The sequence below is a fragment of the Dysidea avara genome, chromosome 8, assembly GCF_963678975.1.
Source record: "Dysidea avara chromosome 8, odDysAvar1.4, whole genome shotgun sequence".
Lineage (NCBI taxonomy): Eukaryota > Metazoa > Porifera > Demospongiae > Dictyoceratida > Dysideidae > Dysidea > Dysidea avara.
In genome coordinates this window covers 1,289,636-1,306,074 of record NC_089279.1, presented here as the reverse complement: position 1 = coordinate 1,306,074, position 16,439 = coordinate 1,289,636, and the positions used below count along the sequence as shown (strand labels likewise).

Here is a 16,439-nt window from a genome sequence, read left to right as displayed (position 1 = left end):
TCCTTCCCTTTGTGAATATATATGTCAGGCTAAAATCAATTTATCACTCAAGAAATACGCATATTGCCACCACTGATTACAAACTCAGCTGAAACCAAAGTCAGATCAGCTACCAAACTGTTACCCAGCACTTTCATGCATACTGTCATATTGCTGCTTCATTCATAACTTTACAACAGTTTGTAAGGCTGCAAAACCTTCTACAAAGGCCAAAATGGTAAAAAGCAACAGTGAAACACTACTGAGAGGTGTTATTTGTTGCTTCAAAAGTACAACAAAAGGCCTGCCAACCTAGGAGCCAGAAAACCTTGAGACTCAAGCTTGATGTCCAGAATAAACTGCTGTTTCTGCACATTATTATAGGTGCATACCCAGGCATTGGACAGGTAGGCCAACTTCCGCCATGCAGCACACATGCACATGCCCATCTTCTCCAGTGATAAAAGTACTGAAATAAGAGATATGGTTAATGGCAGCTACTCCAATATACCTATGTTACAAAACCCATACATCAGACATATTACCAATATCTGTTCAAGTCCAAAGTAGAGATTGTCCAACATAGCTATTTATGTTGTACAGCTACCATCATTCATATCCCTTATTTCACTACTTTTATCACTGGAACCTACTTTATTTTTAACTAACATTTTTTTAATTGTACTGGTTAGTTGACATTTTGTTATAGATTAGCATTATACATGTATGGCTGTGACTGCTTTATTAGATCTTGATCTCCCCTGCTTGTCTCGACTGTTGCCATGTCTCGTTTTCTACAACAAATTAAAACTGCAGCTAATTGCAGCTAGATCATTAAGAGTTGTGGTCACTCAGCTCTGATAGTTTAAGAGTTTGGGCATGCTGTGAACTTGCAGCTACAATGTATCTATTTCCTTCAAGTAGTGTAAACAAACAGTTTTATAGCATTTAAATATGCTCCTCTGAAGATATTGTTGATATGGAAAATTGATTCCTCAGTATTATGGTTTCCTTGCATCAATTATGTAATTGAAAGTAAAAGGAAAGACAAAGCACAATAGCAGATACTTGCTGGAATCAGAAAAGGCACATGCCACATGCAAGTTTGTTATTGTGGCTTAATGCTGCTTCATTTTGCAACTGTGGTCAAGCAGGCCAGACCCAAAATTAGGTTTTCATGATTTTTAAAATTCAATATTAACCCTTAAATCAGAAAACTGGGTTTAAACTTAGGGGGCATCTCCAAACTGATTTTGGTACGCTTAACGTCATAATGACGTTAAGGGGGGAGGGGGGTTCAGGCCATGACGTTATAATTTTATTAAAGCAGTTATAGTGTAATGTCATAATGACGCTAACTTCAGACCCCCCTCTCCTTAATGTCACAAAATGTTATATTCACAAAATGTTATATTCTTTACCTGAAAACATAGTCTTCAAGCACAAAATGTTATATTCTTTACCTGAAAACATAGTCTACAAGCAGTATGGCTGCTTATTCACATTAATTCCTCTTCCTATAGCTGTTTAAGCGTACCAGAGTCAGTTTGGAGATGCCTCCTTAATAAATATGTGTGCCTTGCACAAAGCGGTATAACTTTTGAAGTATCTGTCCTATGGCTACACAATTTATGTCATTAGTGGTGTTCGCACTTGAACCGCTTTCATCAAATCAGTTCGATCCAAACTGTTTTCAAACCACTTCACATTCTTCACGCGTTCACACCAGCAAAAAGATAAACTACTTTCAAACTGAAAACGCTTATAATAATTATTTATTCATGGAGTTGTTAATTTTGGCGATGTTTTTCTGGTTAAGAATGCATTGAAAAGCAGTGAAAAATCTAGAAGTTTAAAACAAAAGGAACTAACAAGGAAGAAGCGTGTTTCGCACTACCTGAGACAAAGGCGAGAGAGACTAATCAGGTACAGGACACGCCACGACTGAGTTCCTAGTGGGATAATGCTTATGCACCTATCAATGTATTGCCCCACCACCCCCCCCTCGGGCGTAAGTGGGGCTTTACAGGGGGGATTGACACGAAACTGCTGCCCCACTATGGGGCATTTGACGATCATTCAGTAAGCACCCAAATATTTTTTGTTGTAACTTGCTTCGCTATGTCAAATCCCGCGTTGCAACTGGGGCCAACGGTGGGGATTTGACACTATAGGTTTGCCCTACTATGGGGCATTTGACATTCGGCTGTGTCAAATCCCCACTATAGCCCCATATATGCAGAGATGCCAACCTCTGAACAATTTTAGGAGTGAGACCTCAAACACTACTGGCAATGTGGAACAGATTCAAGTGCAGCTCCAGGATTTTTGGTAGTGAAGACCAAAAAAAAAAAAAAAAAAAAAGGTCGTCGCATGTTCTAAGTACAAAAATAAGCACAGGTCTGCCCAATTTTAAGCACAGGGCTAATTACGAAGTAGATCAGGCTGAGAAATGCGTGAGAACTAAGCTGAAAGAGTGAGAAACAGAGGGTTAGGCGTGAGAGCGTGAGATTACTAGCCAAAGAGTGAGACTCACGCCTAATGCGTGATACTTGGCATGTCTGTATAAGCCCGAGGGGGGGGTAGTGGGGCAATACATTGATAGGTGCATTAGATAGAAGTTTAGTTTATAGCTGAGTAAAGTGGATTGTTTCAAAGCGGTTTGAGGTAGTTCAAATCACATCAGAAGGTGAGTTGAATATAACTAGTTTATAATAAAGCATTTTAAGTGTGAATGGATTAAACTGGTTTGTAACTGGTTTGAAAGCGGTTTATAGCAACAGTGCGAACACGGCTATTCTACTTGTGATGTAACAAGGATTAAAATGATATCTACAGCTATACTGTAACTCTAAATGGTGAGGCCAAAACTAGCCGTGTAAGTAACGTTTTGGTAAGGAAACACGCAAAACCTTTACATACCTACAAAATGATCAATAACTCAATGGTAGTTGCTCCTATTACCTTGCAACAAGTTCCATTTGATTCACCATTAAATTTTCCATTAGGTCATATACCTTGCCATATACAACTCAAGTGAGTAAACCCACGATCAAAATTAAACAGGGGGCTAGAACTTTGAAACACAGTTGCTTCAAAGAAAGTAAGTGCTATAGTTACAGAGTTTATTTAGCCTTCTCCAAGTAGCCCATGCCAGTGAACAGACTTTTAATCAATGTGTTGTTGTAGGCTATAAGAATTAAGTTACTCCACCTGGTGTCACCATGTGTGCCCATATTGTGTAAACACGCATTTCCCAAAGTTCTTTGCGAGTTTAAGGGTGGCCTTCTTACAAAGTTTTCTCATTTTCAATGCTGCATAATTTTGTTGTTACATAATACTATTCCACTAATGTGACTTTTGTTGCTTATGATACTTCTATGATGATTTTTAACAGTAGTATTGGAACCCTTTCAACAGTACTACTGTACTGTTTGATATATCACTAAAATATATATGGCATGTTGAAACTTCCCTATTAGTGTATAGCCTATATAGAATAGCACAGTAATCTATTGTGTCATTGTTTACTGATGTGCACAAGTTCTTCATTTTCAAGCAAGTTAGCTATGGTCAATAAATTGTTGACCTATCATCAGCATCTTGTGGATTTGCCTCCAGACTACTGCATTACTAACTTTAAAACACTTGTTAAAACTGCTGGTTCCAATGGCATGATCAGAACCTGGGCTACCCAGGGCCATGCTTGGGAACCGCTAAAATGCCTAAGATCAACATACGTACTCCTCAAGCAGTTATACTGTAATTGTTAGTTTGATAAACTGCTGAAATCACTCTTAGATATTCCATTCAAAGTGTTAAATATTTTAAAACTTTTCTAGGGGAGTACTCCCCAGATCCCTCTATATTGGCATGCTATTGTCATTTGCAACTAAAGTATGGCTTCCCGCTATTTTGATAAGTTCTTAATCAAACTGGCCTAATTCATAGCTCCACCAGTATGTGAGCCATTTTGTGTTCATATTGGGTCATTGGAGCACCATATTGTCTTACCAAATATTCTGACCACAAGCCTGTTGTTATGTATAAACACTGGTGCAAACCCCTTCAAAAAATCTGCCATATGCCCCTGGATGCATATAAGCATTTACTGAGGTTGGAGAGAAGAGGTGAAGATTTCCTTCAAACTACAGTTATAGATTTCCAATCACACCACCTTCAATTTACATGGTAACACTTGGTAAGGCAGGTGCTTATGTGCAAACCAAAGAAAGACTATTGAAGTATAACAGTAACAGTTCTTATGAATTGCATCAATATGAAGATTCAAAGGCAGCCTACAATTCCCAATACTGATTTTAAAACAACCAAAAGTTATGTTCATGGCTGCAATTCCTTCTATTTACTGTTGCCATATCATACATTGCTTTAAAAATTGGTTGATATATTAGATCATCTGTTTTATAGTTACAGTACGACCTATCCTAAAAGATCTAGTGGAACATGTGTCACCAGCATATGGAGCTAATTGGAAATCTATAGGACTACATTTAGGAATTCAATCAGGATCACTTCAAATTATAGAACATGACAACCACCACAAAGCACTAAATTGTTGTAATGCAATGTTTACAGAGTGGTTAGATGTAGATGGCAGCGCATCATGGGGAAAGTTGAAAAAGGCTCTTAGATCAATAATTGCAACAACAGCAAAGGAGTTAACACCTGCCATTCACAATGGTAAGTCTATTGTACAAGTACTAGGAAACTTATGCATTTTAAGTCTGATTAGGGATCATAGAAAAAAGTAGGGAAACAAGGGAGGTCACCTACACCTGCAGATATACTAGTGGACGTTTAATCCTTAATTCAGTCATATATACATGGGTGTAGAGTGAATTGGGATTAAATGTCCATTAGTATATTTGCAGGTGTAGGCGACCTCCCTTGTTTCCCTATTTTCTATGATCCCTAATCAAACTTAAAATTCATAATATTTTCTTATACTTGTTTGCTTACCTTTTTTGTAACATTATTATCACTGGTTAACCTGTGCATACCGCATCTAAAGAAAGAATGGCGCCTGATTAGTTAATTAGTGTTTCATCTGAACGTGTTCCCCAACTATTGATAATTATTAACTCAAAAATGGCCATTACACCTCACTCTCAGCTATATTCATCCCATTACACTGTGCTACAAATGAAGAAAAGTAGGAGAGAAGGGCTTCAAGCCACTACAACAATTTTTTGGGGAATTTCACTATTAGCTCGAGGACAAGCAATTTTAGTGTAAAAATGCAGCTTTGCACATGCTTTTGAGCATTCCACTCAGATTTACACTAAACAGAAGTTCACTATCTAACCTACAATATACATTAATCACTAGTGAATTTAAAAATTGTTAATTTAGAAATGGAAGTAGGGATCAAGTGATAAAAACTACTGAAACAAGTGATTTGAATGATGGCAACTATTACAACATAGCTTTGTGGGGAAATCCTTACATTGGCATCTCACCACGTCACCATATATGTTCAATGCCAAAGTAGGGATTTCCCCACAAAGCTATGTTGTAATAGTTGCCATCATTCAAATCACCTGTTTCAGTAGTTTTTATCGCTTGATCCCTACTTCCATTTCTAAATTAACAATTTTTAAATTCACTAGTTTGTTAACTTTTTTGGTATAGGTATATAGCTATTATTGATCTTTGGCACTGACTGCTCTATTAGAGTATCTCGATCTTGCTGCTTGCTCTATGCAAGCTGCTCAATTACTAAATTGAAAGGCATGCAGGGTTTCTATCTCCTGTTTTCTACAATTAGTTACAGCTGGACCATTAATAATGGGCGTGGTCCACTGATCGTTAAGTACGAGCGCGCGCTCTGATAGATAAGGGCGTGGCAGTGTGTTCTTACTTCACTAGGCTGTTTGATCGCTTTGCAAGTGTTGCTATACAGGCATCTACTTGCCCTTACAGTACGGAATCCGTTATTAGTTTTGTGGCGTCCGAATACGGCTGCTCTAAGGAAAGTGTCGATACGAATTATTAACGCCTCCGTGACTGGAAAAGAAGAAGACGATCCGTAATTGAAGATAAAAGGAAAGGCAAAGCGCAGAAGGCAGACACTCGTCGGAACCCAAAAAGGCACATCCCAGCAGCGAGTTAAATATTGTGGCAAAGAATGGTGATCCTTCGCTGCTTCGTTTGGCCTGTAGCCTTGCGAATGTGGTCAGGCAGGCAGGCTGGCAGGCAGACGCAAATTTCTGTTTTAGCGATTTTTTAGAAATAAAATTCCAGCACTTTTCTAGTCGTTTCCTGATATATAACGGTGGGGACTATTCTACGGAATGGAACGGAACGGAACGGAATGATGGACTAAACTACGGAACGGAACGCTTTCTCAAATTGAAGCTTGCAACTTACCATTGCTGAAACTGCCCTTACGAGTTATCAGTGGCACCTCCAGTGGGTGATTAAACATAAGATAAAAAGAATTAAAGGATCGATTGTGGGTTCTTGTTGGTTGTCATTAGTAACGAAGTATTAATTGTGGGATGAGCTGTATCAGTGATGTTCATCCTTGGTTCATCTACGGATATACCAAGAAGGGCACTTTATGTGAGCTGGTTTGCTCATTTTGACTTTAGAAAACAGTCTGGGCCAGCTTTTCAAGTCATATGTCAGTGTACAAATAAAGCAAGCAGGAAGACACTGGTAACAGGAAAGAGCCAGCTGAATTAAAACTTGAAGAATTTTGTGTAGTGTGAGAGGAGCAAATATTTTGGCAGATCGCAAAGGGGCTATATTCTGCGAACATCACTGAATTGTATGCATGGAGTTATTAACAGACATTGCAGTGGACTAATGCTGTATTCAATAGTGAACTGATTTTTTCTGTTGCACAAATTCAAGGATGTGTCTGACTGCTAGCCTTGAATCAGGCCAAATGCCAAAACTCCAAGATCAACCAAATCTCAATTATAAGCCTAGCTATGCATGTGAAGCCATGCCCATAGCCACCAGGCAAATGTGATTTGGACCAAGATGTGTGTGTAATTTCAATGTATCTAGTCAGACCGGAAATGGAACACTCACATTAATTACATACCACCTAAGAATCCTAGGATTTCTTAAGTGTAACATTTCACATGCTTCACTTCAAACAAAACAGGTTAAATTTGTTCATCTATTTTCTAGTGATTCCCAGTCCAGCTGCATGGTCCATGAAATTACAGTGGGATCACATGTATTTGTTACAGTGTGGGCTGCTCTGTGTTGGATCTACTCTAGAGTTGAGATTTCAAGGTAGACTGCCAATGTACCGACACTGTTGTAGCATATTTAAGTGGAGGACAAATGAATTTAGTAATGCTAGATTATTTAAGTATATAATTTTTTCATAATGAAATTGATATCCCATTTTGATTTGTACCTCCACTTTGCAACATATTCAAGAACAAGAAGTTACCACCCTTTTAATCTCCAACCGCTGTCATTAAATAACCAAGATCTCACCAGTCCTTGTTTTTTCCATCTACAATTTTGCTTTGGAACAATAATTATCTAAAGGCTCTAATTCATATTTAGTATTTCAATCTGTAATTCATGCACTTTGTTGTGGTTTTACTAATTTTATTCTTCATTTCCTTTGAGGTTGTACAGTATAGGTAAACAAAGATAAATTTTCTCTCCCATCTTATTCTAGGACTGAGAAAAATTTAAATATTTGTATACAGGCTCAAAATTGAGAAAATATAAAGCAAGTGAATTAATATTATATAGTCAGTTTGCTTTTGGATATTTAATGTCTCCAACTGTAACAAAAATTCAATGAATCCATGCATGCATCTCATCGCTGGTTGTCTGAACATTCTGCAAGTGATACCTCACTCAATCAACCATATATTCTGTTTATTAGACTGAATAAAGTCATGATCACCTAGACTTTTCCTGTCACCAGTAACTTTCTAGTTAATTTCTCTGTGGATATTACGCTCTGAAACTGAAGAAATTGAGTGGTCTTCTAAACTATTTATCTTGTCAAGATCACCAGAAGCAACTGACATCCAACCAGCTACTGTATTGTAGTAACAAAACTTGCCTTGGTCATGCAATAAATGAATTGAAGAGACCTGCTTGATATATCAGGTAATAGAACAATGCACTGCATGAAACAGCTATTAATATTATCCTATTCCATTTCCTGGATGAATGCAACTTCAGCAATGATAGCGGCTAGACAAGCTGTAAGTTTTGATTCAGAAAACATTCCATTCTGTAAAATAGACCCCATCCTGGATTCAACTCACTACTCAGGCTAAGATATCTGACATTATGTAGTCCACTATTCTGCATCATTGATGTTCACACAATATAGCCTCCTTGAGGTATCTGAATGTTTGCTCTTCACACACTGCACAAAATTCCTTTAGATTCTGTTTAGCCTGACAGAGTTGATTCAGCTTGTCACCATACTTGTTTCCTTTGTAGTGTAGCTACATACTGCCGGATTTATGCCTATTAGAAAGGCTGAGCCCCAGATTGTACATTCTAAAGTCAAAGTAAGCAAAAACAACTCACATATTAGCAAAAACAAGTCATGCATTAAGTTCCCTACTTGATACATCCGAAGATAAACAGCAAGAACTCACAATCGATCCTTAAGTTCGTTTTATCTTTCTTGGGGTACGTTTGTTTACCAGCTGGAAGTGCCACCGATAACTTGTACAGCAATAGTAAGCTGCAAGCTTCAATTTGAGAAAGCATTCCGTTCTGTAGTTTAGTCCATCATTCCGTTCCGTTCCGTTCCGTTCCGTTCCGTTCCGTAGAATAGATCCCACCATCTATAACGCTAGAAATAAAGTTAGAAACTTGAAGACTCTTCAGTAAAAGGTTTATTTGCTGTGTGAGATATTTCTAGGATGATTTTTGAGGGATCGAAATTTGAGGCGCGCGCCAAATCCACCCCGATCCCTACTTAAACAGTATACTATCGTACTGTTTGATAAAGTGAGTAACAGTATTTGTGTTGGTGTTACAACAAGCATAATTTTATTCATGGAAGCCAGCCATAGGACAAGACATTACAATACCATTAATATATTGCTGCAACCATTCCTTGGCTGCCACCTTTGATATCACATCTTTTCATATCAGCTTATTTTAGGAAGACCACACTCTTTTTCAAAGCTTGGTTGTTTTGGATTACGATTTCTGTATGTTAAAGTCATCTAGCATTGATAAAGCAGTACAAAATGATTCTTACAAATATGCATATAGAACAGTTAGTGCAGTGGTAAGAGATACTTACATTGGGTGGTTCAAAGGTCGAATGTTTTTACTTGTTTAGACTACTTATAAGAACATTTTTATGAAGTACTTGATTGCTCTATTAGGGTGCGAGTGTTGTATTTGAGTATATCAATCTTTTTTTGCAATTTTCAGCCCTACTTTAAGAAGAACACTTTTGGCAATCTTATTCTGAAATATTCCTGCTTTCCACCACATTTGACTGAAACTTTTGAAATATTTAAACAAGAAGGATCTGGACTCCAGAAAATATTTGGACAAATTGCATGCCTGTCTGTCCATAATGTAAAATCTTTAGGACATAAAAGTCCACACGGAGGAAGCCTAACAGATGAGCTGGCATGATAGACTATTCTATTAATAATAATTGTCCCTTGGTTAATAGGAGATGGTGCATTTTTGCAATGATAGGGAGTGACAACGACTAAAACTCTCAGTAGTAATTGTGAAGGTGGCTGAATTTACAAAAGTCTACATCAAGCCATTTTGAGTATGCATCAATCACAACACAGCAATTTGTACTAAAAGGTCACCTGAATGGAAAGCCTTTCTAAAAGTTCTATTTGGTGGCCACACACAGATTGAGAATGCCATGAAATAATGTAATGAGTTCCAGCAAACTTACCACCATGTTCCACCATTGTTCTTTTGCACCTTTGGTGATTATCTTGTTGTCCATACTTCATATCGCTTCCAAAAATAAAAGTAAATGGTGGACTTACTGTTGGAAGATTTATAATTTCAGTTTAATAATGGATGATAGCTAATGATACATTCTCCTATACAGTGAGCAAATGAGTAGCAATAATTCAATTGGATTGTGTAATCATCCTCTTTTAGATGAAAATTATTTTGTCATAGGAGAAATGTGTCATTTTGATCCATTTTTGGACTGGTTTTATTTTTATATTATATAGTAAACATATCCCAAAAGTAAATGACAACAGGCCCAACATTTCCTTCCATTTCTGAAAGTAAGGTGCTGTCCTGGTCACATTTGCATCATACAGTATGATAGTACTGTATAGTAGGGACCACAGAGGTTTGGGTATGGCCTTTGAAAAAACATCACCCAATAGCCAGCCTCACTTTTCCTTGATGATGATGAAGCAGAGTTGGTTAGGTAAACCTAAGCCCAAGCAAGCCTTCAGATTGATTTCAACAAGTTGCTATGAATTTTAAAAAAAGCTGTTGAATGGAATTTTCCAGTGACTGACTGACTGAGTAACTGACTGACTGAGTAACTGACTGACTGACTAACTGACTGACTGACTGATTCCTTTAGACAAACATAACTCAATAATGGCTAAGGCTATGTGGGCTTGATTTTTTCACTGTTCAACATTGCTTCAACCGTACAAGTGCCTATTGGCATACCACAGTAGATACAATGCATTCTTCATGGACTTACCAGTGTCCTTCTTAGTGTCCAATTCATCTTTGCTGACAGTGAAAAGTGTCGATTTAGCAGTAGCATGTGATGGCTTCTCTTCATAATGGAAATTGTCAGTATTTTTCATAGTACACATGTAGCTACTTTGATTGCAGGGGTGCTTTTCGAACAGTTGTTGATTCGTAATGCTGTGTAACAGGTTGAACATAGCTGACAACCAAGTGTAATGGATACTTCACTTTTCAGACAATAATTGATAGCTGGGGAGTGCGAAGCCAATTATTTCTTTGATGCAGTATGCATGGGTTCACCAGTCACAATTATTTTATTTTATTAAAAAGTTACACAAAAAATTGGAATTTTTAACTAGAGTAAGGACCACAGTACATCGACAAAAGGTACTGAAACTAGCTGAGTAGTGCACGATATTAAATCACAGTAAAACAATAAGGAGTATTATATCCCTACTGTGCATTTCCATTATGGTATCTTGAGCACATTAGGGATATAACACTTCAATGCTATGATTTAATATCATGCACTACTCCAACGAGTTTCAGTACTTTTTATCAATGTGCTATGATCCCTACTCTAGTTGAAAATTCCAAATTTTTTGTGTACTTATAGTGATCATGCTAGACCAGTGGAAGATCACAGGATAAAATTAACTTGCAGTCAGGATTTTAGATGTAACAGAAGGTAAAGAGGAACCAAGGTTATGCCTAGCTGAGGTAGGGATTTGCTGTAGTAGTCCAGGAAAAGGAGCATCAGTAATAGCATGTACCTAGCTTGTTGACTGCACGTGTTTAGCTGAGAAGATGTGGCTAGCCATAAAAAGCACTTCTCTTTCTTCATTCATACAGAGCTCTCCTTTTCTAGGTGGGTCAAAACTTCTGCAAAATTGCTCAGATGGTCGGTCTTAACCTTGCCTGAACCAGCGTTGAAACCTGGTCGGGTCATCCGGGTCAACCGGATCACATTTTATCCGGGTCATCCGGGTCCGACCCGATTTACAAATTATTTGGATCACGTGAGAAATGAAATTGTTCGTTTGACGACGTGGAAACTTATACCCACTTATCGCATTCCCAACATACGCTCAGCCACGCCCATTTATTAGTAAGTGCAGTATGTAGCACGAAACTGAGGGTATCTATGGTGAGGGGTAGCTATTGTCAGTAGGTGTAGATCTTTTTTTTTTTTTTTTTTTTGGTCTTCAACCTACAGCTAGGGTGAAGTTACAATATTTACTCAACACGAATCGAACGCTCAAAACGTAGTCTCGTTCGCTCACTCGAGACTAACCGAAACATAGCTCTTATCGCACGCCTCGGCTTTAATTAATCTGGGTCAGTGGGTCATCCGGGTCAGCAGCAGTGACCCGGTTTCAACGCTGGCCTTAACTATGCTATCAGGTAAATACATGTGTGAAGTACACCCTGAAGCAAGGGGTAGCCAGTGCCCACACAAAAACCCAATACAGTGTACGAGAGCCCCAATATTTAAGTATTTGAAAACGTGTTTCTATATTATTTCAATAAATATTTCATGTATTTATATGTATTTATAATTGGATTTCTCAGATAGGTGTACGAGAGTCCCAAGACGTTAGCTACCCCTTGCCCTGAAAAGTGTTTTCAGTGATTCATTGAAAGATCTCAGGAGCTGAAGCTATTTCAAAACCTAGTATATTGGTTGGTGTGTATTGATTACAGTTGGCTGATTGTTGGATTAGTAATCAGATTATTGGTGATTTTCCATAGTCAAAAATTGGTTGTATTGAGCAGGTTGGTTGTTAGCCTATTTCTGCAGTATTGCTGGTCTCAAAAGGCTGTGGCATGTACTTAGGTACTTGGTTGATGGCTTGTGATGACCACAAGCTAAACTCTGCACAAGCTGTGACAGCTGGAGCCCTAGACCATGGAAAATTGGAAAGAGTGGGAATGGAAATGCAAAATTTACAGAAAAGATCAAATCATTGTATGCATGTAAAACTCTTGCTTAGTGGCCACTTTTTAAGCACCACCTCATTGCAAGGACTACCTCTGTACAAAGTCCACAGTCTAGTAAGATACAAAGGTATACTTAATGACCACATTGCAGTTTATTATAGTGGCCAATTTCACTTGCATGGACCAATATTAAACGACCTTGGTATGCCATGAAGTACCTACTGCAATGGAATGGTCTTATTTTAGCTAATAAAGTCATGAAGCTGGTATGTGTGTGGGAACTATGCTTGACAGACTCATATATTACTATATACATGTGGTCTTTGGAAAGAAGTGGAGATGGTCTTTGTAACAATGAGATTCTTTAAGTGGTGGCCACTAAACAAGAGTTGTATTTAGGATCAAGACCCACGGTAGTGAGTCATGCAGCCAAGAAACTACAAAGCACATGTCCATATAAAAGACGCGCGGCCACTACTGTGAGTTATTTACATGTAGGGTTGGTTTCACAATATTAGTCCTGGATTATGCAACATCTCTCAATAGATTTGAATTGCATTACGTGATAAAAAAAAATTCAGGAGTCATCCTCATCATCATCATTAATAGTCTTGCAACCTTGTTAAAATAAAAGGTAATCCTTGTTAGAATAAAACCTAAGGGTATTAGCACATATTTCACTTTATTTCTCTACCTTATGTTACATCTGCCATCACATTATACCAGTCAACATAGCTGTGTTTGTGCAATCCATCTAACACTGGCACATATTTTCTTTGATCAAACCTCTAATCCGTACAATAACTTTTAAAGACACAATGTGGACACAAACTCTAATGTCTGATAAACAAGTTATGAAAGCATACAGAACCGTAAGTTCCCTAGGGACGGCATTTTAAGCAGAAATCTTTTAGATTCCATTTAGTGCCACACCCCATGTGAGCATTTATAGTTGCCACTGGTATGTCTGATAAACAAGGTGTGAAGAACAAAGTCACTAGGGAAGGTGTTCTAAGTATCATCTTCATTTTTTCTATTTAATTTTTAATAGATTAACCACAAGGGTAAGGTGAATACAAAAGGCAACAAGTCTATAGGGGTAACCACCTACCACCTCTATCTAGTGTGCACCATGGAGCTTGTGTTATGACTTTCATTAATCATTATGCACATACCATGGTCAGTGTTGGGGAATTACTTTTTAACAGTAACTCGTTACATATTACTTACAACTGAAATATTTAGTTACAGTTACACATTACCCATATAATAAAGTAACTATAATAATAGTACATATTATATTACTTTGTGTCCACAGCCTTAAGCTGTCACGTGTGAAACTACCTCCTTATCACGTGACATGATTGCATTGTTGGACAATGTGCAAATCTTGGTTATACGTAAGAAGCTGGTGAATAAGCTTTATTCAGTAGGCTTCATTACTTCGTTGTGGTTAGGCATTACTCAGTGGATTATTAACAAGATTAGTAATTTCATTACTTGTAGTAATAATATTATGTAATATTGGACTGGTTATAGTAACTTTATTGCTTATGTAACACATTACATTTGTAAGTACAGTAACTTGAATTACATTACCTGATTTATAGCATATTTCGTTATATTACTTTGTTATCACAAAAGTAATAATTATTATGCAACGCATTAGGTGACATGTTAGGTAACACATTAGGTAACGCATTACCCCAACACTGACCATGGTGCAACAAAATTTTGTAATGGATTGCTGGAATGTGGTTCGTGGTTTGCTGGTGACTGTGGGGTTGTTCCACACAACTTGTAAAATATTCAAATTTCATGGATAAGATGGCTGCAAAATCCATGAAAATTTTTTGCCTTATTGTAAACATACAACAATGCTATTATAACATGTAACACAACTTTAATCAACATCAACATCAATACATTGCTAAAAATAGTTTAACACCAGTGATGATTTCTTGGATGTCTACACTGATGATAACACAAGATTAAGTGAGATCTGTAAAAGAACAAGCAAGCACTGAACTTTACCTTAAATTAAACACAAATGTAACTAACCTGGAACATCGGTTGCAACACCAAAGACACTTGCTTGGATATCTGACAGCACAATCAGCCTACAAAAATCAACAAAAGGACATTAAATGCATTACGCCTAAAATCTGGATACTGGAAAATATCATTATAAGTACAACATGTAAACTGACAGGGGAATTGGTTTGTGCCATCATAACAGTACCCCTGATCCAGAAATAACAAACAAGTACATACATAGACCGACCTGGAAATTTGCCACACCCTTGATGTCACTACAGTCCATGTACAGTTGACAATTGAGAACTATAAAAAGAACACACAAGATAATACAATTCCTCTGTATGTAAACTGACCTGAAATTCATGACTTCCTACCTGGTCCCAAGTTATATATGTACCATGTACCACATCCAACTGCTACTGCATACTATGACCAGATTACCTGTAAAAACCAACAGGCAGGCATTAAATTCAACACACCCATAACCTATGTAACTTTTTACAAAATGACACGTTTGTGGATTTACAAGTTGGCCAGTGACCTTACTACACAGTGTCCTGATTATATAGACAGGTTTCACTGTACATAAATTTAGTTATTTAGACCAGTATGCAATGTGAATGAGTATTGTTTGTACAAGCATCATGTACATTAGCTTACTTCTTCCACCTACAGTTCTGGGACTTCTGATGATGTCTAAATTGGCACTAGTGTGACAATACCGAGTTGTTTGGTCTGTACAAGTACATCTTGTCAACAATCCCCCCATGAAATAATTGCAAGCCAGATAATACTGGTATTTGCTGTTCAAGTTAGTACCATCAGAAGCTTTCAGCTTGGTCTCAGTGAATTTGCACTAGCCAGTGCAGACATCTAAAATCCAATTGCATAGCTACACATGATTAATCAGTGTGAGACGATGTGGCACTTTACATACTAGCTTCATCTTTCTTTACTCCTACTTTCATTACTGAACCTCCACTCTTTTCATTACAGAACCTCCATGACGAGCTGAGTAAATCAGTATTCTTGACTCTTTAATATCCATTTGACTTCTTCAAGTGGTATACATATTTTAGTTTCAAATTAAAGTATGCTTCAACACTTCATTGAAATCCAGTTACAATATGACAAATGTTTATTATTCGTACTTCCCTTTCAAGACATGGACTGCCATCAATCTGTAAAACTGAAAAACTATCCATCTGACTGTCCGTCCACTCGTCATGCCACTTACTCACCAAACTTGGCACAAATTGACACAATCTGTACTGATTATGAAGCACTCATCATTTGGCTACTCTAAATTGTTATCACAAGTTCATGCATGCTTCCGTTTGTTCTCTACAGCAAGTAGAAGGCCAAGGTGTAGAGAAAACTTATTACAAAGTAAGATCTCGCTTAGACACATTATACTCATCACAGTCTTAAGGGCAGAATAAATATGTGTATCCCTATACAGGCTATCAGTACTTATAAGTGTTGATTGTTACAAGGCAAGTGTATATGTGATGTACATGTCCATCACTGTTACACCATCCCCCCTCTTCTAAGAAGACATCCCATCTTCAACACAATTCAGTGCCACAAAGTCATTAAATCTAGTAGGTGGTCGATGTTCTCTTCTAGGACAACTACTACTTCAGGCTCCGCTATTTGGTACTGCAGATGGCATCATAGCTGTTGCTGTGTCTGCTTCATTTGGTCCAACTGGTAGTTCCTCATCATCATAGTCTATGATTTGTAAGTTCTGACCGACAGGAGATTACTCTGTTTGCTGTGAGTCTTCTGATGATAAA

At 37.6% G+C, this 16,439-nt stretch overlaps 1 protein-coding gene across 3 annotated transcripts in view; it reads left to right on the top strand.

Annotated features, from left to right (window-relative positions):
- Window positions 1-16,439, top strand: part of LOC136263404 (uncharacterized) — a 55,382-nt gene that overhangs the window by 16,739 nt on the left and 22,204 nt on the right. For all 3 annotated transcript variants that reach the window (XM_066057916.1, XM_066057918.1, XM_066057919.1), the window contains exon 3: window positions 4,408-4,680. In XM_066057916.1, coding sequence (XP_065913988.1) covers window positions 4,408-4,680 — 273 coding nt within the window. The remainder of the gene's footprint in view (window positions 1-4,407; window positions 4,681-16,439) is intronic.